The sequence below is a fragment of the Motacilla alba genome, chromosome 6 (assembly GCF_015832195.1).
Source record: "Motacilla alba alba isolate MOTALB_02 chromosome 6, Motacilla_alba_V1.0_pri, whole genome shotgun sequence".
Taxonomy (NCBI): domain Eukaryota; kingdom Metazoa; phylum Chordata; class Aves; order Passeriformes; family Motacillidae; genus Motacilla; species Motacilla alba.
This window is the reverse complement of record NC_052021.1, coordinates 33,940,164-33,968,161: the sequence shown is the minus strand read 5'-3', so window position 1 is coordinate 33,968,161 and position 27,998 is coordinate 33,940,164. Positions and strand designations below refer to the sequence as shown.

Here is a 27,998-nt window from a genome sequence, read left to right as displayed (position 1 = left end):
ACAAAATAACAAATCTCTGCCTTTTTTGAGTTCTTCTGTCTTGTCCTTCAGATGATTAGCACAGAACATGCAGACTGGAACTTGGCTTTTTAAATGGCCATTATTCCTCATTTGCATTTTGGGGGGGATTTTAATGAAGTTTGCTCTGGTAAATTTAGATTAAAATGGGCAAGGCTTAAGAAAGGAGAGATTTGGATGGGATATTGGGCAGGAATTGGTCCCAGGAGGGTGGGAAGGGGCTGGGATGGAATTCCCAGAGCAGCTGGGACTGCCCCTGGATCCCTGGCAGTGCCCCAGGCCAGGCTGGACACTGGGGCTGGAGCAGCCTGGGACAGTGGGAGGTGTCCCTGCCACGGCAGGGGTGGCACTGGGTGGATTTAAGGTCCCTTCCAACCCAAACCTGGGATTCTGTGAGGAAATTTTTCTTGTCCTCGGACTGGAAGCTGCCCAGGTTTACCTGCAAACGTTCCCTGGGGAAGTGTTCAGCCCGTGGGCACCAACTTGGAGAATTTGCTCCCACAGAAACATCCTGGCTGAATTTTAGTGAGAAATATTTAAAAAAAAAAAATCACTTGGAGCCATCAGCTGCCCTACCTGGAGCATCCAGAGCAGGACTCAAACTCCTCTTCAGCTGGGTCACGGAGGCTCTCACACATCCAGGATGTTCTGTAGGACAACATTCCATGGCCTGGGGCTGCTCCAAAGCCCAGGTGTGGTGGTTTGAGCCAGGGATCCACCAAAGCTGCTCCATCCCTCCCTGGGCTGGACAGGAGGGACAGAGAGAAAGGGCCCTGGGCCATGGGTCAGTTTCACAGAATCACAGAATTTCTGGGTTGGAAGAGACCTTTAAGATCATCGAGTCCAACCCATGTTCCAAGACCTCAACCAGATCATGGCACCCAGTGCCACATCCAGGCTTTTTTAAAACACATCCAGGGATGGTGACTCCACCACCTCCCCGGGCAGATGGTTCCAGTATTTGACCACTCTTTCTGTGAAAAACTTCCTCCTCAATTCCAGCCTGGATCTCCCTTGGCACAGCCTGAGACTGTGTCCTCTTGTTCTGTCAGTGCTGCCCGGAGAAAGAGACCGACCCCAGCTCAGCACAGCCACCCTTCAGGAGCTGTGAGAGTGACAAGGTCACCTCTGAGTCCCCCCAGCTCAGCACAGCCACCCTTCAGGAGCTGTGAGAGTGACAAGGTCACCTCTGAGTCCCCCCAGCTCAGCACAGCCACCCTTCAGGAGCTGTGAGAGTGACAAGGTCACCTCTGAGTCCCCCCAGCTCAGCACAGCCACCCTTCAGGAGCTGTGAGAGTGACAAGGTCACCTCTGAGTCTCCTTTTCTCCAGGCTGAGCACCCCCAGCTCCCTCAGCCGTTCTTCACCCTCTGCTCCTTCTCCCCAGGTTCTGGAGCCCGTCCCTGCTCCAGCCTGGGAGCCAGCTCTCCATGGGCCTCTCCAAAGTGACTCCTGCCATTTAGTTTTGCAGACAGATTAGGCAATTTTTATTTCAGAGGGGTTCCCTTGCTTCTTTTTTAAGGAATTTTTTATGATCATTCATCGTTCGTGGAACACCTTTTTGACCATTCCTGCCCTGCCTTTTGAAACAACCAAGGGGCACTTTGGTATTCTTGGAAATAAATTCATTTTTTACTTAATTTTATTGATATAAACAACATTTAAAATAATTTTTAAATTTTTATTAATTTGATTTTACTAACATGAACAATAAAGTTGTTAATTTTGAGTTTTGTTTAATTCCTCCACAGTTGGACACCGTTCATCACCACTCCGGAGTGAAAGTAAATAATAAAATAGTTCCCATGGAATGAATAATTTAAGAAATGTCAGAAAAAAACAAAAACCCCAAGAAATTTTAAGGTCCTTCTCTTTCAAGGCCTTTCCTTAAAAGTGGAGGGAAAACTTGGAAGGGCCTGCCAATATCTGCTTTGATATCAATTAGTATCAATAGATCACAATTGTATGAAATATTGTTTGCTGCTCAGAGCAAAAACACTTTGGGAGATCACACCTTTGAATAATTAGGGATGCAAGGGGAAAGATTAAGGGTTTTTTAAGCAGTTCTATCCAGTTCTAATAGGAAATGACCAAAAGTTTGGATAACAGGAGAAAGGAAGTCTTTGCTAACTGTTGTTACAGTTGCTTTCTGTGGCTGAGGTCACGTCAGAATTCCAATAAATTTGATTATTTCGGATGGATGAATCGCTGCCCAGAGAGCCTGCATGTAAATATTGCATGACTGGTCGCCCGCTGTATCTCTTAATGAATTAAATCTCATTATTTCCCAAAATAATTTCTAGTAAAAGCTACCCAGCCAGCACAATATCCATTCATTTTACATAGAATCGTTAAGGTTGGAAAAGACCTTAAAGACCATCAAGTCCTACCATCAACACCTTGAAATAGTTCTTGAAAAAAAAAAAAAAGACTGATTTACACTGAAAAAGACTTTTCTGTCTTCATTCCCTAAGGCAAACTTGTTTCCTCTTCCCTCCCTGCTTCTCGCAGGGGAACTGGTCCTTGGAAAACATAAAAAGGGACTTTAAAAAGGGTTTTATTTCAGAGAAAGTTCTTAACGTGCACTCAAATGACTTTTCTTTATTCCTACTCACCTGGATCAACCCCCTGTGTTTGTGGACGGGTATGAGAGCGAGGAAAAGGCAATAAAGGCAATAAAACCCCAAGAAATGTGGGGTTTGGGGCTGCCAGGGAGCCGGGGATGGGAGGCACAGGGGTAAACAAAGCAAGGCCAGGCTTGGCTTTTCACCCAGCAGCATTTAACCCCGGGCTTGGAAAGGAGGATGCTCACAAATACAGTGAAGTCATGTATTCAATTTTGCTCAACTACTGGTGTGAAATTTTAATCAAAAAAAAAAAACTAGAGAGCTCATTCAAAAAAGAAATTAGGGAAGAAAAAAAAAATTAAAAAAAATTAAAAAAAACTTTGGTCGTCTCTCATCAGTGAAAACTGATTTAGTTATGCAAATTACTGCTATGAATATTAAACCACTGATGAAAGGTTTTTAATGAAGGGATCTTTTGTTTTGGAAATGCAAGGGTATATGCTTTAATTTCTTGCTAATTTACTGTTCTTTGATAATGTTCGCATTTTCCCCAAAGTGACTCCGCTGATGGGTTTAATACTGTGAATAGAACTACAGGCCAACAATACTGGTTTTGACAAGCCTTCCCCTGTGTAACTATAGATCATGATTTGCAGCCCCTTATGCACAATTCTATTAGGGTGAATTTTGTCTACAGGGCTTTCCATGAAATGAATTCTCATTTTAATGTTAGCCTCCTGCAGTTTTTAATTTTTAATCTGTAATATGAAATTGCAAATTTTACAAACATCATTTGAAAAAGCCACTAGGACAGAACCGAATGCCAAAGTTTACATATTGCCTAATTAGACTGTTATGAGAAGCAGCTTATCAATGTCAAGCCAAAGATCATCAAAAAATCCAATTACTAATTTGAAAAACACATATATTTATAGGTTCATTTTGTTTAATTTGCATCCGATTAGCTTAATAATTGTTTAAAAATTGTATTAAGGTTAATAATTTGGGTTCAGTTAGCAACGCACCTGGGCTGCCCAAGTGGGTACCCCACCAAAAACAAAGCTCCACGGTGATCTTTTCCAGCAGAAAGCACAGAGAGCTCATTACTCAAATGACAAGGCAATTTTAAATATGAAAAGTTATTAAATCCACTCACAGGCTGCTCTCTTTCCAGCCGGTTCTGCTCAGGACTGCTCAGGCTGGGCTCTCCCAGACTTCCAGGAGGATTCACCTCGTTTGGATGTTGAGTCCTGTCTCAGCAGCCAAGGTCTGCTCCGAGATCCTAACAGGGAATTTGGACTTTTGAAAGCTGGCATTAGAGGGGAGCAATGGTGGGCAAGGCAAAGGGGTGATTCTCTTTAGGGTCAGTCTTAGTGCGAGCTCAGGGTGGACGTTGCTCACCACAGCGAGGGACAGGTCTGGGAAACTGGTCTTGTGACTGGACTCAAAGGTCTTCTCCAACCCAAATGACTCCAGAATTCCATGAATTCCATCAAATAGGTGCCACAGCCAACATCACTTAAGACACTGACTCCTGGGAAGGCTCATCCCTCCCTGATGCTGAGCCGCTGAGGGCAGCGGTGTCCTGAGGAAACATGGGAGCTGTCCAAGGGGGAACTGCTGTGCCCATGGTCAGGACTGATCCTCGGGCCAGGACTGATCCTAGGGCCAGGACTGATCCTAGGGCCCAGCACAGCCATGGACAGAGCCTGGCAAAGCTGTGCCAGGCTGGGAAGGGCGGGGTGGGGTGGGATGGTGGTGTCCATGCTCCTGCTCTCTCAGAAGCCACCTCAGCCTTGGAACTCCCCAGCCAAATCCTGCCTGGGGCTCCTTCATTAACCCAGGAGCGGGGCCGAGCTTTGCCCGAGGACCAAGGCTTTCCCTTTAGTTAATGGGAAGCAGGAGGCTTCTCCAGAGGGGGAACGGGAGCACCAGGCCGAGCCGGAGCGCCCTGGAGGAACGGCCACGTCTCCGCTGACTCCGCGGGATCTTGGGAGGCAACTCTCCAGATGACCAAATTAGTGCCTCTGCCTAATTGGCACGGGGTGCACCAACTAATGAACAATTGCAACAAAGGAGGATGCGCTGGAAAGGGAGGAAAACGAGCTGGTGCTAATTGGTGGCCTTGACTTGGCTGGGATTAATCACACATTTGAACGGGAGGGCTACCCAGTAATGCCCACACCCCAAAAGGCTCTGCAGTGCTGATGTGCATGTCTGTAACGAGCTGGGTTTTGGTGACTTGACAGGATTCGGCTTCAAAATAAAAAAGCTGGTGGGTTTTCATCTGGTCCAGCATCTGAAAGTCTCAGCTTTAGTTTTAAACTCAGTTTCAGGCTTTGACTGAGGAGATGCTCTCAGTGGGTTCAATTAAAATGGATTTGGCCCTTTGCTCGCCTCGTGGATGATGCCTGATCTGCCTGACCCTCCTGGAGGGGTTTCTCACTCCCCATTATTTAAAAATAGGTCACCGAGAGTTTTATGAACACATGCAAAATATTAATGACAAAGTTCACCAGCACAGCTTTGGTCAGCTGGTGGGGTATCTCAAAGAACACAAGGATTTATGGCAGAAGGTTCTTGGGAGATGGACAGGATAAATGCTCCTAGGTGGTTGAGAAGAGCCTGGTCCAATCTAATTTACAGCTCTAATTAGCTGATTTTTACAAAAATCTGTTTGACCTTCTTGAGGGCAGTGAAAGCTGCACCTTTCCCTGCTTTTCACAAACACTGCAGTTTAAAATTCCTCCAGAGCTGCAAAACTGGGAGTGTCAGATGCAGATGGAGATGCAGCTCCCTCTGGAAGGAGCAGAGGAGAAAATCAGGAGCTCATTCCTGTGCCACACAGTAGCCACTAAGATTTCCTTACGTTCTTCCACCAAGCAGCCTGGAAAACTCTCTAAATTGCACAAAATCCCAATTTTCACTCCATCATGCCAGAACTTTTATCTTGTCCTAGAAAATGTGATCCTCTCACTGAAGGAAATGATATCAAGAAAATTAAAAAAGCTGAATATTAAAAAGATTCTACAATAATTTTATACTAACATAACTTACTTTATAATAATATTTCTATTAAAAAGCTAAATATTAACGTTAAATTAATTTTGGAACTAAACTTTTACTTATATTCAAATTGAGAAATTTAGAAATAAACTTTTACTTTCCAGATGGCTGCAAAGCTGTGCAATCCTTTGATCTCCTACCACAAATAGCAAAAATGGTATTTTTCTGGAAATCATAAGGATTTTTTTGTTTAATTAAAAGGTTGCAATTTATTGTTAAGAAATTTCATATTCCACCAGAAGAGAAAACAACTCCAACAAATTATTGTGTTAGTCCAGGCTGAAACTTGAGTTTCAACTTGGGTTCAACTGGATTAAACTCCTATTCCAAAGTGCTGAGTTCACTTAGTCCAGATCTCTCCTGGAGCTGGGAAATTTCTGTTGAAGGATTTGCATCAGCAGATTTTAAACTGCTGAAGTCAAAAGAGGATTTTTTAATTCCCTCATGAACACTGAGGAATGAAACTCCTCTCACACAGGTTTTGTTTTAAATATCCATCCAATTTTAGGAGGGAAAACAAGCCACGAGGAACTTTCTGGCAAGATTTTTGTATCTTAATAAAATAAATTCTACAATGTAGTAACTTCATTCAGATAATTCTAACAGCAGCACTAAAAGTAGTGCCACAAACACTGATTTGTTGCCAGCGTCTCCTCCCTAATACACAGAGGCACAGGAATATTTGCCTCAAAGTGCTGGGATTTCTTCTGGCTTTGGCTGAAAATGTTTCCTGGGTAAGGGGATCCTGAATGAAGCTGCTCAGAATCAGCAGTGAGTGGGCATCGAAGCACTTCTTTCATGGTTTTATGGAATCCCACAATTAATTCCAAATTCTGGCTGCAAGTCTCTTGATAAAACTGATATTTTCAGTGAAACACAGAGGAAAGTTTTACTCTTTTCGCCATGTGTCCTATAAAAGTTGTGGTCATCAAATTTTGGGATTACAAGGGTGTATTTTAGCTATGCACAATCCTGCATTCTACTGGAATTAAAAAAAAACACAAAACAAACTTTCTGGAGAAAAAAAAAAAAAATCAATCTGGAGGATTTGCTTAAATTCATTAAATAATAACAGGGGAATTTCTAATGCTGAGGATCAGAACAGGATTGGGTTTTTAGCTCTCAAATACACTGATTTTCCCCAATTTTTAGTGTTAATTGTTTGTCACAGGCTGACAAGTCCTGACCTACCACTCACAGAACCACAAAAAACATCAACATCTGCCCTCGGCACCATCAAAAGTTCCCAGACGACCCCACACCCTGATATTTAATTTCCAGCTGTTTTCATTACCTTTTTTAGTACCACAAAAGGAAAATTTACTTCAGGAGCTGTTCCTCAAGTTTAGTTTATCCACAAACCCCAGCCTCTGCTGGCAAACCTGAGAATATTCACTAATTACCACTTTTGGAGCGGCAGGGAACCTCACATGGAATTTTTTTAAAGGGTGGGAGTCCCCACCTGTCTCCAGGATTTTCTTTTTGTGACCTCCTCTGAGTACCAGCCATAAATTATATCCTAAAGAGCAGGGAAGGAAGCTGGAGTGGGAATCTACGGAGACAACGTCCTCAAAGATCATCAATTACCTGCTCCCTGGTAATCTCTGAGAATTGCCTCCGACAGAGCCCGGCCTTGGGGAAATTACAGAATTTCCCCAAATTCTGGGGGTGTTTACAGCTGGGCTCCAAGGTTCTCAGCTGCTCTCCCCAAACAGCATCACACCTCTGGCTCAGGGCAGGGGAGGAGCGCCACGGAAAGAGACAAATTAAAAGGTGCAAAATTCAAACCAACGCCAGTTTTCTGTCCATTGTTCATGGAATTAAGCAGCTTGTCCTGCTGTCAGGGAACTCTTTCAAGCCAAGAAGTCTGGAAGGAAATTGGATATGAAAGAGACTGTCAGGAACAGGCAGGGCTGTGGCACTGCTGGCGAGGCAGGGCTGAAATATTAAAATCCAGTTTTGTTGTCAGGAAGTTTTGAAGGTTTTGAAACTCTCTGTGACAATCCAGTTGATTTTTTCAATGTTATTTATGTAGTGGAAGCAGGAAGTCCATCCATTTTTAATAAGCCTGGAGATGAAATTTAGAGGAGAGATGGAGGCTCCCGCAGGGATCGGTGACAATCGACAGCACGGCGGTGACAATGCCATCAAAAGGAGGATCAAACCAAAACCCCTGGAAAAATAATGCTCCTGCTTAAATAATAAACACTCTGCAGGGATTTAAAAGCCATGAGGATGTGGCATTTGGGGACATGGGACAGTGGTGGCCCTGGAAGTGCTGGGGTTGGGCTCGATGGTTTTGGAGAGCTTTTCCAACCTAAATGAGGCTGAGGGATCAAATATCATCAACAGGCAGCTCTGTGGATTCACACAAAATTTAAAATACTCATTCTTCTTTACTACTCCCTCAAAATCACTGGAGAAATTAAATAAATTCATAGATAGAAAAACACATGGAAATAGCTATACCCAGCAACTTTAAATGCAAGCAACAATCATGGGTTACTAAGAGAAACCTCTGCTTCCTGATGTTATGTCCCATTCCTTTCCTAAGACAATCATCTGCCCAGATTAAAAATCAAAAAGACTGACAATGCAGAAAGTTTGCAGTGAAATTTTCCTGCCATTTCCTTTTTTAAAAAAAAAATTTGTGCTGCCACACAACCAACAATGAAGATGTAGCTCTACAGAAATTACAGAGAAGATAATTTGGTAATTTTCCTTGAGGAAAGAGATTTGTTTCTTTGGCTGACCCCTCAGGTAAAAAGGTTTCTCAGCTCTCCCTCAGAATTATCTACCTTGAGGTAGGTTTGCAGCTTCAGATTTTCTGAGTGGAAACGGAGCTGCCTGTAAAATAAAACACATCTTTATCAAGTTTGAATCAGCAGGAATTAATGTGAAATATCAGTTCTGCAGAAGAACACGGAGTAAATCTCTGGAAACGTCCTGGACAGTGAGCAGAGCCCTGCTCTGGGGGCTGCAGGGTCCCCACAGCCAAACCCAGGCTCAGGCACCATAAAATGCAGCAGCCACGTGCCTTGAACTCCTGATTCCCCTGGCTGGCTGGAGAACATTCCCAAAAATGAGACAAAAGCAACAACAACATCACTCTCTGAGAGTTCCACAAGGGAACCTGTGCTTTGGGAATTCCCATCCTACCTTGTACAGATCTCCAGAGGATGAGAGTGATCCTGGCATTCCGGGGTCTGACCCTGGAGATCTCTCCAATCCCTACAGAAGCACTGGGATAAATTCCTGAGGGAGAGACTCTGCCCAGGATTCCTCCTCAGCCTCGGGACCAGCTCCAGTGAGGCACCTGGAAACGTGGCAGTGAGAGGAGGAGACAATTCCTGCTTTTTTACTACTGGAAAAGGAACATTTACTCCAGGAGATGTTCCTCAAGTTTAGTTCATCCACAAATTCCATCTCAGGGAAAAACCCCAGCTGTGGAGGAGATCTGAGGCATTTAACCTGAGCTTCTGTTAGATTTGAACTAGGACCAAACCCAAAAGAGACAGATCTGAGTGACTGGAGAAAAAAAAACCCCAAACTTCTTGGAACCAGAAAAATATTCCTGTGCATCCCTGTCTTTCCCAACCATGGCATTGCTTACATAGAGATTTGATTTTAGGGGAGATGGTAAAATTTTGCTTTTCTCCTCTGAGATTTCAGGGTTAAAGGAATGTCAGGATTGGGAAACAGGGTTAAAAAAACCCCACAAAAAACCCACAAGACCCTCCACCACAGAATATTCCAATTCTCATATTTAACCATGTGGAGTTCAAGGGAAAGCAGCAGATTCTGCACCTGGGATGGAGCAACCCTGGATGTACAGACAGACTGGAATTGTCACACTAGAATTAAGTAATTAAAAAAAAAAGTGCATTACAATTCACTAAAAACCCTCTGTGGATATGGGTACAGCACATTCCACAGGATAAAAAACAAACAAGCAAATAATCCAACCTAATTTAAAAAAAAAAATCATAATATTACATCAGATCTGAGGTTTGGAGTCTGAGGGGTTTTTTCCAACCTGAACAATTCCAATTCCAACTGCTCTGCTGCAGAACCATCCCCAGCTCCTCACATACCACACAAACAAAGGGTTTGAAGTCAGGTCTAAAACCTGCACACAAGTTTGATGCCCAGGCTGAACGTTCTCTGTTTCTGCATCTAAGAAACCCCCCAGCCTTGAAGACAAATTAAAGTAAAAAGTCCTAAAAAGAAGTCGTCCTAAAAAGAAGTAAGTCCTAAAAGAAATCCTAAAAGAAGTCCTAAAAACTGTCCTAAAAAGTCTGTCCCCAAACCACATCAACCACAGAGGAAGAACCTTAGAGATGAACTCGTAAGACAGCAGCAATTATATGCTTAAGTATTGTTAAAAACAAAAAACCACACAAGTCCCAAATTGTTTACAAGTTTAATGACTTCAAAACCTGCACTTTTCAGTACAAACTTAATTTTTTTTAAAAAAACTCATTAAAAATTTAGCATAATGCTTCTGCTAATACAACTATTTAAAAAAAAATGAATATTTACAGAACTCCAACAAAAAATAAGACTTAAGCATAGGAAAATTTCAGCAGAAAACAGCTTTAGCTGGCGGTAATATGGCTTCCTGATTGCTGCACTGGAAACAAGGAAAAAGAGGAGAGATCAACAGGATCAACAGGAGAAAGGGGAGAGATGCTGGTAAAACAAAATGTAATTTATGTTTGCAGCTTTGCACAAGCAGCCCGTGGTTTAGAAACCACCACACGTTGGCAAAGCTACCAAAGAAATATCTACCACCTGTCTGTGGACACGTTAAGAAACAGATTTTGGAAAGCGACCATGTAATTGCCAAAAATCTTAGCTTAAAATCAGAGTGCAAATCAATTCACATTAAAATGACCTGTCATTGGAATTACTGAATTGATTTAAAATCTGGTTCTGGGCCTCCTAAGGCTATTTGCTTGTTCTGGTGCTGGATCTTGTCCTCCTCTCCATCCCTCCAGTGGTCTGAGCTGCCCTTGCATCCTCTTCCCCAAGTTTAGTTTTGTTTCTTCTTTCTCTTTGGAGAGACCCATTTTCATCATTCCCTATTTACACACGGAAAAAAACGTCAATTTGTATCATCAATCAAACATTCCCCACAAAATTCCATCTTCACCTACGTTGTTTTGAAAGGGAACGTCCCCAGTGACAACATTCCAAAGATTACATCTCTGAATTCAACAAACCCGAAACCAAGCCCACACCTTGCACGTCCAACATCCTTCAAGTTGGATCCCTGAGGATTTACAGCTATTTCTGAAAGTAGGTTAGCATTAATGAGAGCACCAAAACCAATTAGCTGCCCTTTTAGCTAAAATTCCTTCCACTGATTTGTAAAACTAAAACAGGACCAACACCAAAGTCCTGCAGAAAGGAAAACACAGCAAGTTTTATGGCAGGAAATTCCTTCTGGAGCTCTGAAGAGTTGCTGCCATTTCTACTTCAAGGCACTCATTTGATATTTTCTAATTGGGAGTTTTGAAGCCAGAAACTCCAGGGACTGTTTTAGGTGGCAGCAGGACCAGGGCAGTGACTGTCCCCTGCACTGGGGAGGCTCCTCCAGTGCTGTGCCCAGTTTGGGTCCCTCAGCTCAGGCCGTGGAGGGGCTGGGGGGTGAGCAGGGAAGGGAATGGAGCTGGGGAAGGGAATGGAGCCCCAGGGGCAGCTGAGGGAGCTGGGGAAGGGAATGGAGCCCCGGGGGCAGCTGAGGGAGCTGGGGAAGGGGCTGGAGCCCTGGGGGCAGCTGAGGGAGCTGGAGAAGGGAATGGAGCCCCAGGGGCAGCTGAGGGAGCTGGGGAAGGGGCTGGAGCCCCAGGGGCAGCTGAGGGAGCTGGGGATGGGAATGGAGCCCCAGGGGCAGCTGAGGGAGCTGGGGATGGGAATGGAGCCCCAGGGGCAGCTGAGGGAGCTGGGGATGGGAATGGAGCCCCAGGGGCAGCTGAGGGAGCTGGGGAAGGGGCTGGAGCCCCAGGGGCAGCTGAGGGAGCTGGGGATGGGAATGGAGCCCCAGGGGCAGCTGAGGGAGCTGGGATCTTGGATCTTTTCCATCAGCAGCCCCAGAGCCCAGCACATTATTGTTGTATCTACACAACCTCATCCAACCTTAGAGAAGAGAAAGCCAAGCCTCGCCTCACCTGATTTTAATCTCTTGGGTGGCACGTGCTCTGCTGGCAGCTGGCACCTCCTTCTGCGAGAGGTGGGGGCTGCCTGTGGAGCAGGGTCACCCTCCTGGCCTTTCCCAGACTGATTGTCTTCGGAACCCATGGGTGCTCCACTCAAACCCCGAGTGCTGCCATTGCCTGGCAAGTCACTGCTTTTATGGGGAGAAGCAGAAGTAGCTGTCTCTAATGACACCTCCACCTTCTTCCTATTGTTCCTCAACTGTCTTGCTCTTCCTTGGGATAGGTTATTTTCTGGAGATGCATCTTCACTTTTTTCAAGAATCCTCTTCTGACCTCTGCCTCTGGGCAGGTTGGGTTTTTCCCTGAGAGAAGTGGAAATTGTTTCTTCAGAAGTTGAAGAGGTTGTTTTCTTCCTGCCCACTCTCGGTGGATTTTCTTTTGCAGGTGGAGCTACATCCAAAAGTTTACTTTTTTCTTCAGCAATTCTGTCTTTACCATCTTCTGGCAAACCCTGAAGTGAGGTGGGACTAAAAGACTGTGAAGTGGTTGCTTGCCTGGAGCTCCTTTTTAGAAGCTCCGTGTTTTCTTGGGAAGAATTGTCCAAACTCTGTTTAGCTTCCCTGTTGTTAGTTTTTCTACCACTTTGTTTTGACAGGACCTGGTTTCCCTGAGTAGAACTTTTGGCTTCTACCAAGGGGGCAATTTCCTTCCTCCTGCCTCTTCTCAGTTGATTTTCTTTTCCAGATGGATCACAAGTTTCTAAGGGAATGTTTTCCTCCTCTTTGGGAGCTTCTTCTCCATCACCCGTGGGCAACCTGCGCTTCCCTCGCAGAGAGATGGAATTGGTTGCGTGTGATGCCAGAGCAGTTTCTTTCCTCCTGCCCCTTCCTGGTGGCTTCTCCTTGGCACAGGACACAGCTTCCAAAGGCACGCTTTGTTCTTCCTGAGTACCCTCATCCTTAGTCTCTGACAAGCCACATTTTCCCTGGAGAGGAGTTGAACTTCTTGCCTCTGCTGCCGGATCCATCTTTTTTCTTCTGTCCCTTGTTGGTGCGTTCACTTTTGCCTGTGCAGTTTCATTACCCAGAGCTGGGTTTTCCTCTCTCTCTGCCCTCTGTTTAGCATCACCCTGCAGCAGCCCACGTCTCGTCCTGACAGGAGGAGATCTGGTCTGTGGTGATACAGCCACCTCGCGTCTCCTGCCCCGCCTCGGCGGATCGTCCTCTGCTGAAGAGGGAGCAGCTTCCAAAGCTGCTCCTGGCTTTTGTACAACAGCCTCATCTTTCCTACGATCTGCACTAAATGTTTGGTTTTCCATAAAGGCAGGACTCGCTTTTTGTGGGATGGAATCAAGTTGCTTTCTCCTGCCCCTCCTTCCCTGTGAAGGAGGATTTTCAGAACTCTCAGGTTGATTATCTTTGTCAGTCATCCCTTCATCACCCTCAGGTAAACTTTTGCCTTCAATTGCTTTGGAGCTGCCTTCTTCAAGCTGAAAATTAACTTTTTTACCTCTTCCTCTTCTACACATCACTGCATTTCTTTGTGCTGGATCGTCCTGCAGGATTTCAGCTTGCTTTGCTTTGAGTATTCCCCGTTCATTTCTCATCCTCTGAGTGCCCTGAGCAGGACTGGCGGCGTCTGCAGCAGGGACTGATGGGGCACCTGGGCTGGGCACCTCCCTGCCTTGGGCTGCACTGACACAAACAGAGCCCCCGGACTCCTGGAGAGAAGATTCATCCACTTCTGTTTCCGACTTAAATTTGGGAGTAACTGGTTTTAGGCTGTTCTTATTTTCAGTAAATTCCTCAGCTTTTTGCTCCAAAGAGTCTTTTTTGCCTCTCCTGTTTCTAGCCCTGTTTGCTTCCGTGTTCTGAGCGCTGACTGGCATTTTGTTTGTCTCTGCAGAAGGTGACTCTGCCTTTAATCTTCGAGCTGCCTCTGTTGTATTTTCCTGAGCATTTTCTGTTTCACATCCCTGTGATCCTTTCATCCTATTTTTCACGTGGGATTGCGTTTCAGCACCAGTTTCACTTGATGTTTCCTCAGTTTTCTGAATGTTTTGTGTATTTTCAAGTGCGACCTCACGAGTGTCTGCTTTCATTTCAGCTGAGTGCTTTCTGTTTCTAGTACTTCTAAGAGACTTAACTCTTCTCTCTGTTGCCTTCAGTTCAAGTTTAGTGCCATTTTCAGATTCTTGTGCAGCGGCAGCCTCAGGAGCTTTGTCACAAGCCTGCTCCTGTCTTAGTGCAACCTTTGGGGACAGGTCTTTACGAAGCTTTCTGGCTGTTCCATGAAGGTCTCCTGGAGAAGCTGCTTTACCTTGGTCATTCCTTGCTCGTCTCCCTCTTTTTGGTGGAATCACTGCTTCTGTGTTCTCCACACCTCTGCGCCTCCTCCTCGGTGACAGGAGCGCTTCTTCACTGTCCTCTATCCCACTGTCAGCAGCTTTGCTATCAGGATTATTTAAACCTGTTTGCAGCTGACAGATTTCCCTCCGAGTGCTTCCGGGTCCTTCCTTTGTGCCTGGATCATCTTCAGTTTCACTGATGCCACAGGCCTGCAAACTCTGTTCGGTATTTGCAGGTGCTTTTTGTGGCACTGAGGAATCTTCAACACCAGCCTCCAGATGTTCATTTGGATGTTTTACCTCCTTCAGCTCTTTCCTTTTACCTCTTCCTGGTCTCTGAGCAGCTCCAGGTGGTTCCACAGATGAAACAACGTCAAGCCCTTCCTGATCAGGGCACTTTGGAGCAACTCCTTGTATGCAGTGCTTTGTCCTCCTTCCTCTCCCCTTGTTCTCAGGCGTGATCACTCCCATCTCCTCTTGGGTGGCAGGACCCTGCAACTCCTTTAAACTCGCACCATTTTCACTTGGCTTTGCTGCAGCAGGCACAGCCCTCCTGCCCCTTCTGGGTCTCTGGGCAGGCTGCTCTTCACCAGCTGGGTCCTTCTGTTGGGAATCTTCACCTTGGGAAACTTCTCCTTTCTCTTCTAGAACAGGGTAAAGAGCACAAACAAAAGTGAGACACTCCTGTGCCTGATCAACGTATCGGCGTATTTCCATTTTCCTCACAGAGGCATCTTGCTCAAACAAATCATACAATAAATAAAGAAATATTTAACCAATTCCTAGATTTAAGGCCAGGCCTCTAACTGAAGTTGTTTAATTTATTTGGATAGGGCAAAGGGAAAAAATGATCTTAACTCAGGAAATAGCTGGGCTCACAGAGAGAGGTCTGAACAACATTTGAACTTCAGGGTAACATTTATGATTTTATTTATTCATTACTCCTCTAAGCAAAATATTGGTGCTTACCATGTTTATGACTGGAATCAGAAGCAGGAGGTGCAATTTCTCCCTGAGAATCCATAACATTTACTGATCTGACCTAAAGGAATAAAAAACAACCAATAAATGCATGTCTGACAGGACAAGAACTTATGGAGCCAACCACTACCAGATGAATGTACAGCAATGTTTATAAAAATCCTGTCAAACTCCTTTCTTTACAAATTAAATCAATTAGTCTTATAAATGCATCCATTTATCTGATATAAACCCACAAACAGCAAATTCAATTCTCGCCATCTAAAGTGAAAGACAACATTGTGGAGAGGTTGAGAAGTGCCTAAATGAGTGCTCAGAGGGAATCTGGGCTATGGAAGAGAAACTGAGTGTTCTGTAGTGTTTTACTGCAGTTCTAAGCACTAAGCCCAGGGACACTCAGCATTTTACCTACAGAATATCAGAATCAAAATCATTTTTTCAGGAAATGATACTGGCAGTGATGCCAGCACATCTCCACTGAAGATCAAGATTCTCCTCACTATAAAAAGCAGCAGCAGAACAAACCAGGCCGGGCACAGACATCACCAACCCCACTGATTGGAGAGCTTGACTTCTCCTACCTGCAATGCTCAGCGTGGAATGGCAAATGAGATGCTGGGAATGTCACTTTTATATTAAGCCTGTTTTTAATGATACCCAAACAACCTTAAAACATTCCTTTGTGAGAGGTCCTTTCAAACAAACCCATTTTAACACACACAAATGCAGCTGTCCCTAAAAAAATGTTGCGAGATACAGTGGGTCATACTAGGAAGTCTAAATTCGTTTAATCCACAGGTTTCAAAGTCTAAAAACATCCCTTCCAAAAGCTGAAGTATTTTACCTTCATTTCCTCTGGGGTACCAAACATTTCAGTCACTCCAGCATAGTCCACCTCAGCATCAGAAGATTTCTGCCTGGGTTCTGCCATGAGCCTTTGCAGCCCCACAAAATCCTCAACCGGCTGATATTTCTCTTTAGGAGACTTCATCAATCTGCTGATTCCAAACATGCTCTCCACAGGCTCCACCTTCTCCTTTGGCGTCCGGAAAATGCGGCTGATGCCAAACACGTCTTCCACGGGTTGGGATTTCAGCTTTGGGGTTTTCTTGCTTGAAGTCACACCTGGCACAGCTTTTACTGCTTCCCTGCTCTCTACTGGAGTCTCCAGCAACCTCTGCAAGGCAACTTCATCTGTGACTGCTTCCAGCTCTCGCTGTGGGGTCCTCAGGAGCTGCTTGAGGCCTGACAGGTCCTCCACTGGCTCTGGCTTCCGCCGTGGGGTCCTCAGGAGCTGCTTGATGCCTGACAAAGCCTCCACAGGCTCCAGTTTCTGCTTTGGGGTCCTCATGAGCTGTTTGATGCCTGACAAAGCCTCCACAGGCTCCAGTTTCTGCTTTGGGGTCCTCATGAGATGCTTGATGCCTGACAAAGCCTCAACAGGCTCCGGTTTCTGCTTTGGGGTCTTCATGAGCTGTTTGATGCCTGACAAAGCCTCTACAGGCTCCAACTTCTGCTTTGGGGTCTTCAAGATCTGTTTGATGCCTGACAAAGCCACTACAGGCTCCAGTTTCTGCTTTGGGGTCTTCATGAGCTGCCTGATGGCTGACAAAGCCTCAACAGGCTCCAGTTTCTGCTTTGGGGTCTTCATGAGCTGTTTGATGCCTGTAAGAACCTCTACAGGCTCCAGTTTCTGATTTGGGGTTTCCAAGAGCTGTTTGATGCCTGACAAAACTTCAGTAGGCTCCAATTTTTGCTTTGGGGTCTTCATGAGCTGTTTGATGGCTGACAAAGCCTCTACAGGCTCCAGTTTCTGCTTTGGGGTCTTCATGAGCTGCCTGATGGCTGACAAAGCCTCAACAGGCTCCAACTTCTGCTTTGGGGTTTCCAAGAACTGTTTGGTGCCTGAAAGAACCTCTACAGGCTCCAACTTCTGATTTGGGGTTTCCAAGAGCTGTTTGATGCCTGACAAAACTTCAGTAGGCTCCAATTTCTGTTTCGGGGTCTTCAGGAGCCGTCTGATGCCTGACAAAACCTCTGTAGGCTCAGGCTTCTGCCTTGGGGTCTTCATGAGTCTCTTGATACCTGACAAAGCCTCTCCTGGTTCTGACCTTTGCTCAGGGGTCCTTAAAATCTTCCTTTTGCTTGGCATGGCCTCAACTGGCTCCAGCTTCTGCTTTGGAGTCCTCCTTTTACTTCCTGATCTCACCAGAGATGCTGGTTTTTCTGGAATTACTGCCAAGCTATCCGCAGTATCTTTGTGCACAGCTTTTCTTTTTTCAGGAGTTTTTGTGGCTATTTCATCAAACTTAGGTGGAGATGACTCCTCTCTCAGAAGGTGGAATATGCCTGGACTGTCTTGCTTCTGCTCTGAAGCATCTGAATTATTTAATGGTGACACCATCATCTCTCCTAAAATAAGCAGTAGACGTATGTAATTTGGAGATCAAATTAAGCAGAAAATCCAAGCATTTTAATTGCTGCATAATAAAAAATCAAATTCAAATATACCCTTCTAGAAATCAAACTCCAAACACGTGCATTGGGCATTCAGTGTCTGAAACAATTCATCTGTAGCTTGAAGTTCCACACAAACAGAATGAATTATAAAATATCCTACTCAGAAACTAACTGGAACTACATTTCTTTCAATACCTGATAAATCTCAATGGTTCCTCATGGGTTGCTGGACGCTTCACCTCAGTTAAGTCTGCCTAGGCTGAGACTGCTGCTAACCCATAATACACCTAAATATTCTTTTTTTAAATACCAAACCTACCAGATTCCTCAGGAGTGTGCAAGTCAGAAATGTCCCCTGCAGCCCATGGTGGTGTAACATCGGTGCTCTGAGCAGCAGCCAAAGGATTTGTTCTTCCTCCCTGATTTTTTGGAGTTTGGAACATTTCAGGCACTCCTGGAAATGATATTGGGAGAAATGAGCAGATGTTTTGAGACAAGAACTGCACAGCAGGCAGACAAAGCAACAGACTGAAATCTCACCTGTGAAACTTTCATCCATATCCATGTTTAGCTTCAGCTTGGGATTTTTTACCACTTTGGGGACGTGTCCAGCTGACCCGACTGTGGTGGAATAAGCTTTACCCACAACTATGGTAGCAGGTGACTCTGCATGACCTGTGCTGAAGTGACCTTTTATTTTCTTCTCTGGAGTCTGCAGAGGGAAAAGAAAAAAAAAAAGTTATTAAATTTCACATTTTCATGGTGGAAGAGGTGGCCAAGCTCCTTCCATGGTTTATCATCAGACATGGTTAACGGGGAGGATCCATAGGCTGGAGGATGTCCAGTGCCAGCAGGTCTAGCCAGCCTGAGTTTAGGAAAGGCAGGTCCTGCCTGATTTTTGTGATCAGAGGTTGGATTCCAAGATCTCGGAGGTCTTTTCCAACCTTAATAATTCTGTGATTCCTTTTGTGCAAACCTCGATTTCCCACATGCTGTGGGAGACATCAGCTCCCATTTTACATCTCACCGAGAGCTCAGCTTCTCGATCAAAACCCATCCAAGCTGCCTGGTGGTTATGCAAGAGAATAAAACAAAGCAAGACAAAAAAGAAAAGGATACCTTGGGTGGGTGGTTTAGTCTCTTCAGGGCTCCTCCTTTACGGACACTTTTTTTAGCAGTCTTTGGCTGTGGTCTTGCAACCCCCAATTTTACCACTTCTGCCCAAGATTTTGCAACTAGAAGGAGAAAGAACCAATTTAACTCTCAGCTGTGTAAATGGAAGTTCACAATTATTTCTTTATGATTCCAATACATTTTCTGCAGTCTGGCAGAGGGAAGTGCTTGTTATTATCTGATAACACCTCGAGTGTTCTCTGAAACGCTCTCAGTTTGAAAAGCCAATTTCAGCTGAAGTTTAAGAGGACTCCAAGTACCCAGGGTGGCTTTCCACACCAAAACAATGAGCCTCACACAGTGTCAGACACAGCTCAGATCCTACAGCTGAACACTGACCCAGTTCCTTCCTCTCTCTTTTGGAAGGAACTCATTTTTCCCAACAGAAACTTGCCATGAGCTTTTCAGCCTCGTTCATTATAGATGAGCTTTACTCTGGCGAGATTTAACAACACAAGAGAAATTGTTTCTGAGCGAAGTTTCTTTCACCACCTTCCTGAGGAATTTCAGTTATTTATCCTGAATTTAGATCTACACAGACTGCCCGTAATTGTTCTTGTATCACTTTCTCCTCGTGACACATTCCCAAAATTCCCAAAGCAAGGTTACCTTCACCACAGCATCATTCTGTACCCAGCAGTGGGAGCAGGGAATTACAGCTGTGGAATAAATGAAGCTGCAAGTGGTAGGACACCTGCCTTGTTTACTCCAGGAGATAAAGCGATCAGAACACAGGGATCATATAAAAGAAATGACTTTTGAAAACAGAGACAAAAAGGGGAACGCTGTTCCTTTTCCATCCAAGAAAAGGAAGCTGTTATTCTCTTGTCAGAATTGCTATGTCAGTCTGTAAACAAAAAGAACTTTGAAAAGCTGACATTGCCAGGGTGTGCAGGATGCAGAGAAGAATGCCAAGCATCCAGGAAATTATCTGAAAAAGCACTGGAAACAGTTTTACTTTGGATCTGAAATTTTTAAGAGCTGTGATGTTCTTTTCATATCACAGAAGGAATTGATGCAGTGATATTAAAAAGCACATTACAGAGGTGGTGAGACATGGAATGCCACTGGTATTTGTCAAGAGATCTGCTGCCATTAAAATGGACAGAATAATAAAGTAATAACAACTCCTGGGTGAATGGGGAATTGGACTTTGTCAAACTGATTTAACTGATGAAAACAGGTGACAAATACACCCTACTTCAAAGTTTATTCAAAAGCCAAAACCTGAAGGACCAGAACTCCCCTATTACAGTTTCCAATGTTGTCAAAACTATTTCAAATCAGTCTCAATACTGGGAATTAAGAGGATTTGAAAGTAACACCCAGCTATGATCATATTTTTATTTCTGTCACTTATGTACCACTTTGAGCAGTTAAATACAGCCCAGTTCCTGGACAAAGTTTGTGAGCCTTGGATAAAAAGAAGGCACAAAATAACCAAAGTGAAGCTGCATTGCTATAAAAGGTTAAGTTTTTCAAAACAAAACTGATGTGATAAACATGGTTTAGTTTAACATTACTTGACAGATTTTAAAGATCATGATTCTAACCTTGTGAAGAGAATGTTGATTTTACCATTTTTAAGCTTCTGAACATGAATATTTGTCTTTAATTATGTTTATAGATGCTTCAATAAATTTGCTTTATGAATGAGAAAATACAACACTTTGCACTTCCAATAAGGCCAGCAGATTTCAGAAGATTCACCAATTATCTGGTGGCCTCTGCGTAACAGAACAAGCCTTTTCCAGTGTGGTTCCTGTATTTTAAAGCAAGAAAGTGAGTATTAAAAATTAACAGTTGAAACCAACCTAATAAATTGGCACTGGAGGCACCACTTCTCCTCTTGGCACTGATAACAGCCACAGCCCCACCTCTGCTCTTCATGGCAGAGCCCTTCAAACGCAGCTGGGCCCCTCTGGCTGACTTGGCAGGCGTCCCTGTCACCAAGGCTTCGGCATCCTGGGCAGCAGGAGAAGATTTTGGGGTTTTCCCTTGGACAGCACTCTTCCCCTCTGGATCCAGGTCTTCTGTGCCAGCGTCCTTCTCCTCTGCAATTGGGAAGGGTGTGGGGGGCTGGGAGATGGAGAAACGTCCTCTCCTGAAGGGGGCTGGAGAGCCTGAAGGGACTCTGGGTGTTGAGACAGGGGAAGAGGCACCCGGGGGCTCCTGGGCTGGCGAGTTTTTGGGTGACCTTTTTGCTTCCTGGTAAAAAAAAAAAATACACATTAGTGAATGGAGGATTTTTCCTTCTTTTTAATGAAGTGATCTGTCCAGGCAAACCCTGCCTGAGACTTGGAGTTCACTTTTTCAGGAATGATAGAGGAAAGGAGTCCTAAACTGTTGATCCAGTCTGGGCTAAGTTTGGCAGGAGGGTTTACCTTACTTTCATCTTCAACCTTTCCCATCATCCATTCCCAGCCACCAATTACATCTTTTTATGCCCATTTCAGTTTCAGATTGATTGATTTTAAATTTTTAGCCTGATTTTTCCTGGTGTTTTACCCATCCAGTAAGTAGCAGCGTGACCTTGCCAATGAACTTGGTTGTACTTTCACTTTACAATAAACCTGATTTTGCTGATGACTTTGAGCATCCCAAACCACTCACGAGTGACACCAACATGCATCACACAAGGGTTACTACTCATTTTGAATTAATAAATAAATATATAATGGAATTTCTAAATTCTGATCTCAGTAATGGACGCAGCAATTGATTACTCTGAACATTTACCTGATTTATCAAGAGCTTCAAGCCCTGAGCCTTTTTGAGCACAGCCCGAGGAGAGTTTCCATGGGGTAAACTCCGCCTGGCAGGGAGAGCTCCTTTCTTCAGGGGAGAGTTGGGAGGCAAACTTTTGTCAAAGAGTTCTGGGCTCAGATGACCCCCAAAGGACACTCTCTTTCTTTTGCCCAAAGTCTGAGGGAGCGTTTCATCACTTTTCCTCTTCTGAGAGATTCTTTTTGTCTTGCCTGAAAAGAACAATTGAAACAATTTTCAGATATATAAGAATCCAAGGCAGCACTTAAACCTTTCCTTTCAAATCTGGAAACAAAACCAGGAAACTTACCTAAAGAGAATAGATTTAATCCAGGATATTTTATACATATGGTGTATTGTTAAGGTCAAATGTAACTCTGTGATAAATATTTTACAATTAGTGACAGTAATTGGTTTCACATTTTACCCAAGCAGGAGAATTCTAACACAAGTGCTGCAGAATTTCTCAAATACAAAAACAAGGCAGGGAATCCAGTGCATTTACCTGAGTCTTCCCCATGAGAGAGGCCAGAAGCTTTGGTTTCTGGGCCAGGCTCAGTGTCTGTCAGCTCAACAGCACTTCCAGGAGATCTTCTCTTGCCTGATGGTCTCTGAGGTCTTGTAGGACTGGCATCTTCCAAATCCTGGTTTTGGTGACACCGGTCCATGGCCAGCTCTGCTGGAGCTCCACTGGCTTTTCTGCCTGAACCAGGATGTTCCTGAGCAGCGTTTGTCTCCAGTGCTGATTCAGCCAGAGCTCCAGAGCTTCTTGGCTTTCCCCTTTTCCTTCCATGTGTCTGACCAGCAGGAGAAGCCAACATTCCTTCTGCAGCCAATGCCTCTGAATGGGCACTTTTGTCCAGGAATTCTTTACTTTCCCTTCTGCTTCTTCTGGGACTCTTGGAATTAGAGAGAGAGGCAGGGCTTCCACAATGTCCCACCTTTGAGTTCTCCAGGTTTGCCTGATCCCAGATTTCTTTCAGCACCTCTTGGGCAGGTTTGCCTGGTGTTTGTTGCTTGCTGTTTCGTCTCTGCTTTAAGCTTTTGTCTTCTGGCAAAGGCAGTTGTGTGTTCTCAGCTCTGCACACCGGATCTTCCCTTGGAGCTCCAGCTGGGATTTCTGGAAGTGACTTCAGTTTCAACGAGCCACGCCGTGGGGTCCTTGGAGTGCCAGGATTCACTGCAGTGCTTTCTCTGGGAGGTGACACAAGAAGAGACCGAGGACTCTTCCTCCTGGGCGTTGGCGTGCTCAACACACACCGACCTCCTCCAGAGGCACCCAGGGTTCTGGGGCTGCACACTGGAACTGGCTCTTGAACTGGACAAACAAACCTCTCTATGGAGCACTGCTCCAGCAACACCAGGGAGTTCCTGTGGTTCTCCCTGCTGGGCCTGGGTGTAACTGCAGCACCTCTGGATCCGCCCGGTGTCCTTAATCCCTTGGGATCCTGCAATGGACTCTGACTGGTATCTCCTGACACCTCCTCTGAAATGGGAGCTCGAGGACTCTGGGTGAAACTCCTCTCGGGAGTTCCTCCCCCAGCTGACAGCTGGTCAACCCCTGGGCTGTTTTCTTCTTCTAGTCTCACAATTGGACATTTTTCAATTTGTTCCATCCTGCCTGTTTCCTTTCCTTTAGCCGGGCTGCCCAGATCAAAAAGACAACTCTGGGAGGAAACGGGAGCGCTTGGCTCTGGCAGAACGCTCCCAGGGCTTCCTTTTGCAGCTTGCTGAGAGGAACTTCTCCTGTGCAGAGGTTTTTCCATTTTCAGCTCCTTTTTCACACTTTGATAGAGTTGACTAAAGGGAGACATTTCATTTTGCTTTTTAAGAACACGATGCATTCTCTGTGAAGATTTGGGTGTTTGGAGTTTGACAGGGAAAGCTCCAGGAAGATTTTTCTCTGGAGTTTGTTTATTTTCATTGGTGTTTTTTTCTTCACACTCAGCATTATCTACAAAGAAAGCAAAGCAAAACAAAAATACAGATGCAGGGTTACTTTAAAATTGCAGACTACAAATAAAAGTTCCATAAGTACAGATTAAAAATTCCTTCTTTTCCCTCCCAGGGGGGAAGATCCAGGTCCGCAAAGATCTTTCTGGTCAAGCAGGATCTACTGAAATGGAACATTTGAAACATTTGAAAGCACTTGGGGCTTTTTTCACTAGGACAAAAATCTGTCAGAAATGAAAATCAGGATTATTTAAAACAAGAAGGATGGGAAGGTGAAGTCCTGGCATTTCAGCAGTCCATGGGTTAGAATTACCCAGAATTAGCAGCTCTGGATTTTTCTGCTTCTACAGGAAGCAATTCCTGTAAACAATTATTTCAATATATACCATGCACCTCCAAAATGATACTCATTTCCATTTTTCACTAGGAAAGAGTGCATGAGATAATGCCATATTTGCTAAAAAGAGGTGCAGCTGCAGGTCAGCAGAGCAGCTCAAGTTGAATTTTAATGGCCAAGGTGAATTCACAGCATTTAAACCTGATGAGATAGTCACTGACACAGCAAGGGGCACTCAGATTGGAAAGTCTTAAAATGCCTTTTCCCCCCTCTCAACTTTAATTCTAACGCCAATAATAAATGCAGTTAAGGGGGCAAAGCAAACAAAGCCCTCCTAAAACAGGTACCAACCTGAAGCATGCAGGCTTTTAGCTCCTGGAGGTTGTTTGTGTAATAATTCCACTTCTGCCACCTGCTGAACATGAAGAACCTGTAAATTTGTACAACATTACAGCAGAGCAACAAATATTTTATGCTTCAGCTTTCAATTCTACATCGAAAAAAACCCAATTTATAAGAGAATATGCACTGTCCCTAAACAAGCTTTAAAGTATTCAAATTAAATCCTTGAACTTTTCAATATTTAACAGTGGCCAATCCATCTGAGGCCACAGAGAGAAGAAGTTTATCTTGTTTTATCATTTAAATTCTGAGCTGTCAAAGCAGCTGTAAAATAAGGATGAAAGCATTTGAACCTCCCCTTCTTACCAAATCCAGTGGATGATTTATAGCTCTTAGTAACATCACAAATTATTAATTATCTATTACCAAAAAGTGACATAAAACTTAAACTAAAAATTACTAAATTTCAGAAAGTATTTATCTGAAAGTGTTGATTTGTATTTTCAGACAGAAATGAAGTTTAGGGCTGAAAAGTGACTTTTAATAAGAAAACTGGACAAGGAAATATAAAATCATGTCACTACTAGCAATATATTTGTAAAGGAAAATCCCACAGCCACAAACTGACCTGCAGAGTTTCATCTTTTGGAGACCTGGAACGCCTCTTTTCCGGTGTTGATTGCGGAGGATATTCAAACCTGAAAAAATATTTTAAAATACCAGTTTTTGTCAAATAATTGATGACTCAATTCTGATTAAGAGGAATGACCTAGGAATAGTCGCTCCCTCCCAACAGTGCACACATCTCCACTTGAAAGGCTTTAGCAACTTAAAACCACTTTAAATTTCCCCCTAAAACTGACAACTCCTGAAACAAATTCAGAATGATCTCTGTAAACAATTCTATCTTTACTGATTTAGCTTAATGTAATATAAAAGATAAAAAGAGAACTCTAAGCAATCCTGCCTTCTGATGGAAGTCCTGTGAGAGTTTGTAGAGAAACGTGAACTAAATGTCATTATTTCCACTCCAGAATCAAATCATTCAAGAGCCTGGCCTGGCACCCACCTGAAAGAACGATCAATAATGGTTAACACATCTCCGTGCTTCAGGGGAACGGGCTGCTCAAAGCCAGCCCCGTTCAGCTGCGTGGGGTTCACTGAGCTCAGATTGGTCAGGACTGCCTGAAAACCAAACAAAACCCGTGAGTGACCCGCAGGGAAGCAGCGAGGCAACGCGTGTGCCAGGGAAACAGCAGCAGCTCACCTCCTTGTTCTCGTTGATCTCGATTTTGCAGTGCTCGTTGGACACCCAGGGCAGCCGCATGCGGATGTCGCATTCTGTTTTCCTGGGGGAAGGCACAGGTTCAGTTCCACACCAAACAGAACGAGGGCATTGCCCAGCATCTGAGTTAGGAATGGTAGAGCAGCGTGATGTCTCTCATTTGAAAACAATTAACTACCTAAGTCTTGTTAAACTGATAAAAAAGAGCAGCTGACGCTCCTCCAGCATCAGAGAGCAGAAACAGAGAAACAGCCCAGCTGCAAAAAGCAGAGCAGAACAAGCTGAGACACGACTGCAGCACAGCTGGTGCCACGGGATTAACTTACTCCAGAGTTCCCTGAGACTTGTGGAATATTTTTAGGCAAAATGAGCTGTTAAAGTCATTCTCAGGCTTACATTTCTGACCTGAGACTGCAAACAGGTAACTGGACCTTGGTCTCACCTGCAGAAGCATTTCTACCTTCTGACGTTATTAGCGAGTTAAAACGTGTTTATAGATGTGCAGACTTCTCCTTTCTGTCCTTTTTTTAAGCTAATCTCTAATGCTTCTGACTTGCTGTTGATCTTATCACTTTTCATCCCTTCCCCTGATTTCCTGTGACCACAAATTTAGACCCAATCAATCAAAGTAGTTATGGCAAGGAAAGGACAAAAAGCAGTAATAAAATAAACTTTAAACTCTTATATTAACCTTAGTCCAGTATCACCTTCCCTCCTCTGCACACCATTCCTAAACACACGTTTATTTTTGTAAATAAGCATTAAAATCCATGATCTGCAGGAAAACACTCCTTATTTCAATGCACGCAAGCAAACTCTCACCTTCCAAATAAACACGAAGTTGAGGTGAGTGGAAAAACAATTCCATCAGTCCCGTTCCTTTTAATGACAATGATTTTTCCGTAGCGTGGCATCTTCAAACGTAAGGAACCTTACCTATAAAAAACACCCAGGTTACTCATCCTAATTATGATTTACATGTTTTTGAGAGTAAATGGAGGTCAATTTTTATGCGAGATGAGATATTTTCCAATGGACAGCAGAAGAATCTCAGCGCTGTTTATATGTGGAAAAATTAGGAATATGTTTACATAAATCGTCAGACTAATTTTGGTATTCAGGAAGTTTTTGTCACCCATGATAACCTTGGAAAAGTTCAGGAGCAACACAGATTTTGTCCCATAAACAACCTAAAAACTCACTCCTCGTCACCTGAATCTAAATCTTGCAATCTCTTACCCAAAGGGAAATTCTCAGGTTTGAATTTAGAACAGAGAGCAGCTGATAGCAGGAACATCCTGCTGGAAAAGGAGGGGAGAGAGGCAGCAGCTCCCAGCACAGCTGGCAAGGGGCTGAGCTTGGGCAGCCCTGATCTCTGTCGCAATCGTGCACAGATCACGACAGGGTTTTTATTGCACTGAACCGGCATAAAACCCCCCAAACCCACAGCGCAAGAAGACACTCGTATATATTTTCATATAGTTCATTATTTAATGTATAAATACGATTACCACAAGCGCTCCTCTAAGAAGCGTCTTTATTACCACTCTACTCGAAAGTAGCAAGGTAAAAAAAGGCAATTAAATGCAGTTAAGAGAGACCCTTATGGACTTTTTGGGTGGGTTTAATGCGATAAAACACTTGCTGACAAGACACAACTTGGAGGGGAAGCCGGCAGCCCCTCAGCCTTCAGGGCACGCAAACACTCAGGGTCCTGCACCGAGAGCCCACGGCAGCCACCGGCTCCCACAAGCCGAAAAAGCCACAGGAGCTGCAGAAGCAGAAACTGATAAGCCCGGGCTTCAGGCGGTCACAGCCACCGGCGGGGACAGGGCAGGTAAACCCTGGGGGAGAAGAGGGCAGCCACCATGAGGGGGATAGGTGGCCACCGAAGCGGGGTGTCAGGCAGCTTTGCGACACCCGGCCCCCCAAAGCCGCGTCCCCCCGGCCCTATTCCCCTCCCCGCTGGCGCACCCGTACCTGGCTCTGCCGGAGCGCTGGCGGCCGCTCAGGGGCCCCGTGTGGCGGCGTCCGACGCGCGCTCCCGGCACGGCGCGGCGCCGACTGAGCCCTTCCCGCGCGCGCGCGCCGGCCCCCGAGCTCTCGCACTGCGCCCCCCCTTCCGCCCCGCTGTATCCCTCCGCCAGGCACCAAAACAGAGCCCCCAGGAACGGCGCAGACGGACGGACAGCGAGCCGCCGCCATCGCCCGCGCCTGCCGGCAGCAGACTTAGCGGCGGAACGGCACCGAGCCCGCCCGACCGCGACAAGCGGCACCGGGCAGAGGGACTCTTTTAGCTTTACCCGGTACCGGATCGGCGGAAGCAGAAACGAACGCACCGCGCGGGCCGTTGAACATTCGAAAAGGAGCGCGGTGGCCTCTGATTGGCCGAGGGGGCGGCGCGCGACGCGCAGCGGAGCCAATGGGGAGCGGCGAGGGCGGTTTGAGTTCAAACGGAGGCGCTGCCCGGGAGCCGCAGCGGCCGCTCCCTCACGGCGGGACCGGCCCTCACGGGGCTGCCCCCGCACCTGGGACCGAACCTG

At 45.1% G+C, this 27,998-nt stretch overlaps 1 protein-coding gene across 3 annotated transcripts; it reads right to left on the bottom strand.

Moving 5' to 3' along the window:
- Positions 1-10,069: 10,069 nt before the first annotated feature.
- Positions 10,070-27,559, bottom strand: MKI67 (marker of proliferation Ki-67). 3 transcript variants are annotated; one of them, XM_038141351.1, is made up of 16 exons: positions 27,436-27,559; positions 26,278-26,391; positions 25,438-25,519; positions 25,240-25,355; positions 24,799-24,868; positions 24,180-24,258; positions 22,044-23,492; positions 21,512-21,750; positions 20,587-20,980; positions 18,719-18,834; positions 18,140-18,311; positions 17,919-18,053; positions 15,984-17,551; positions 15,128-15,200; positions 11,824-14,802; positions 10,070-10,734 (listed from the first exon to the last, which is right to left on the bottom strand). In XM_038141351.1, exons 2-16 carry the CDS (start codon positions 26,367-26,369, stop codon positions 10,601-10,603), a joined length of 7,698 nt encoding a protein of 2,565 aa, XP_037997279.1. In that variant the 5' UTR covers positions 26,370-26,391; positions 27,436-27,559; the 3' UTR covers positions 10,070-10,600. The 3 variants fall into 3 exon arrangements, with proteins under 3 accessions (XP_037997279.1, XP_037997280.1, XP_037997281.1); XM_038141352.1 differs by having other exon boundaries at positions 24,180-24,243; XM_038141353.1 differs by having other exon boundaries at positions 24,180-24,240.
- Between the last annotated feature and the right edge of the window lie 439 nt (positions 27,560-27,998).